The 1865-nt window shown below is 56.7% G+C and overlaps 1 protein-coding gene across 1 annotated transcript in view; it reads right to left on the bottom strand.

Annotated features, from left to right (window-relative positions):
- Nucleotides 1-6: 6 nt before the first annotated feature.
- Nucleotides 7-1865, bottom strand: part of INHBB (inhibin subunit beta B) — a 17362-nt gene continuing 15503 nt past the window's right edge. Inside the window, exon 4 of the mRNA XM_006169596.1 lies at nt 7-1391. Coding sequence (XP_006169658.1) covers nt 616-1391 — 776 coding nt within the window. The 3' untranslated portion in view covers nt 7-615. The remainder of the gene's footprint in view (nt 1392-1865) is intronic.

Genomic DNA, 1865 nt, shown 5'->3' with positions numbered 1-1865 from the left:
CCCTTTACAGGGGTGTAGAAGGACCAGTTCCCCAGGTCTGGCAGCACGAAGGGTCCCCGGGGGAGGGAGCGGGCACATCTGAGCCAGGAGATGCTGAGACAGAGCAGGCCTGGGACAAGGCAGGGGGGATGCAATCCTCCTCCTGCCTGCGCACCCCCTACCCTGCATCTGCTTCCCTCTCCGTGGCTCTCTCTCTCTCCCCCAGTGTCTCTGTCTTTGTGCTTTTATGTGTGCTCGGAAGGCGCAATTCAGAGTGGCCAGCCAGCTGGTGGGAATGGTGGCCGCTCACCCCATTCTCTCTGGCTGACAGGCATTTGTAGCTAAGCTGCCATTTCTCACCACATCCATTTGCTGGTATCCTGGAGGCTGCTGAGTGGGTGGCAGGATGCGTTTGGCTGTGCGTGGCTACATGTGCATTTAAAAGTATTTCATGTCAATTGAGGGCTCTTGGTCTGGTTTTAACTGGTTACTCTATGAAGTAGTAGAAAAATATCTCAGGCCTCAGCCTGGCACCATCTCTGCAGCCCAACAACGACCTGCTCAGCCCGCTGCGCACCCTGTTCCCGTAGGGGCTGGGAGAAGCCCGTCCGGGACTGTCCTCATGCCCCACCACAGTCAGGCGCAGCCGCACTCCTCCACAATCATGTTGGGCACATCCCGCTTCACAATGTTGTACTCGTCATCAAAGTACAGCATGGACATGGTGCTCAGCTTGGTGGGAATGCAGCAGGAGTTCACCGTGCCCGGGTTCAGGCCCCGCATGCGGTACTGGTTCACCACAGCCGTGTGGAAGGAGGAGGCAGAGCCGGGGACTCCGGCCAGGTAGGCTGGGCAGCTGCCCTCACAGTAGTTCCCATAGTAGCCGGTGGGCGCGATGATCCAGTCGTTCCAGCCGATCAGGCGGAAGTCGATGAAGAACTGTTGCCTGCAACAAAGGTTGGTCCGGCCATCGCACTCCAGGCCTCGCTTGCGAATACGGTGCCTGCTGTCCCCTAGCCGTGCTTGCACCACCACAAACGGTCGGTGCGACTCCTCGCCAGGGTCCACAAACACTGGCACCACGGCCAGCTCCTGGCAGCTGTCACACTGCACATCCAGGTTGAGTCGCCGCTCACCCCGCTCGAAGAGGGCCTGGATGGCCTCTGTGAGTGGGAAGGTGTGCCAGCCGCTACGCTTGAGGTCCACCTTCTTCTCCACCACATTCCACCTGTCGCCGTGGCCCTGCTCCTGGAAGTACACCTTGACCCGCACCTTCCGCCGGCTGCCTTTCTCCAGGACATAGGGCAGGAGTTTCAGGTAAAGCCACAGGCTGGCCTGGACCACAAACAGGTTCTGATTGCCTTCATTGGAGATGAAGAAGTACAGGCGGACCCGGGAGGAGGCGAGGCCATCTGCACAGAAAGGGGGAGAGCAGGCCAAGTTAATTCAAGGAGAACACAAGGCAACGGGGAAACGGACCCTGCTGCAGGATGCTGGAATGCGGACTCGCCACACAGCTGGAAAACGTTATTGACCAGAAATGCCGTTCCTGGGGCCAGGGCCTCTGACTGTAACCTGGGAGAGGCAGATGAAATCGTTTCCCATTGAGAAGCCCAGACCAGGTTGGAGCTGGAGGGTCCAGGCCTATAAAATCCTGCCTCACCTCTCCCAGGCCAGGGCTCCCTGGAGATAGGCTGTCAGGCCTCAAAGCCCAACAGAGGAACTTGTCAGGAGGCCAAGATCTTAACAAGTTGTTATGGGTATCTGTGAAATCTGAAAAACAAAACCAGGATCGCAGGGAGGACTTTGGGGTGGGTTGTTTCAGTAGGGTTTTTTTTTTTTTTTTTTTTTTTTTTTGTTTTTTGTTTTTTTTGTTTTTTGTTTTC

This window comes from Tupaia chinensis, unplaced genomic scaffold (genome assembly GCF_000334495.1).
Source record: "Tupaia chinensis unplaced genomic scaffold, TupChi_1.0 Scaffold147282_1, whole genome shotgun sequence".
NCBI classification, from domain to species: domain Eukaryota; kingdom Metazoa; phylum Chordata; class Mammalia; order Scandentia; family Tupaiidae; genus Tupaia; species Tupaia belangeri.
Note: the sequence above shows the minus strand (reverse complement) of the source record. Positions and strands in the feature narration are given on the sequence as shown.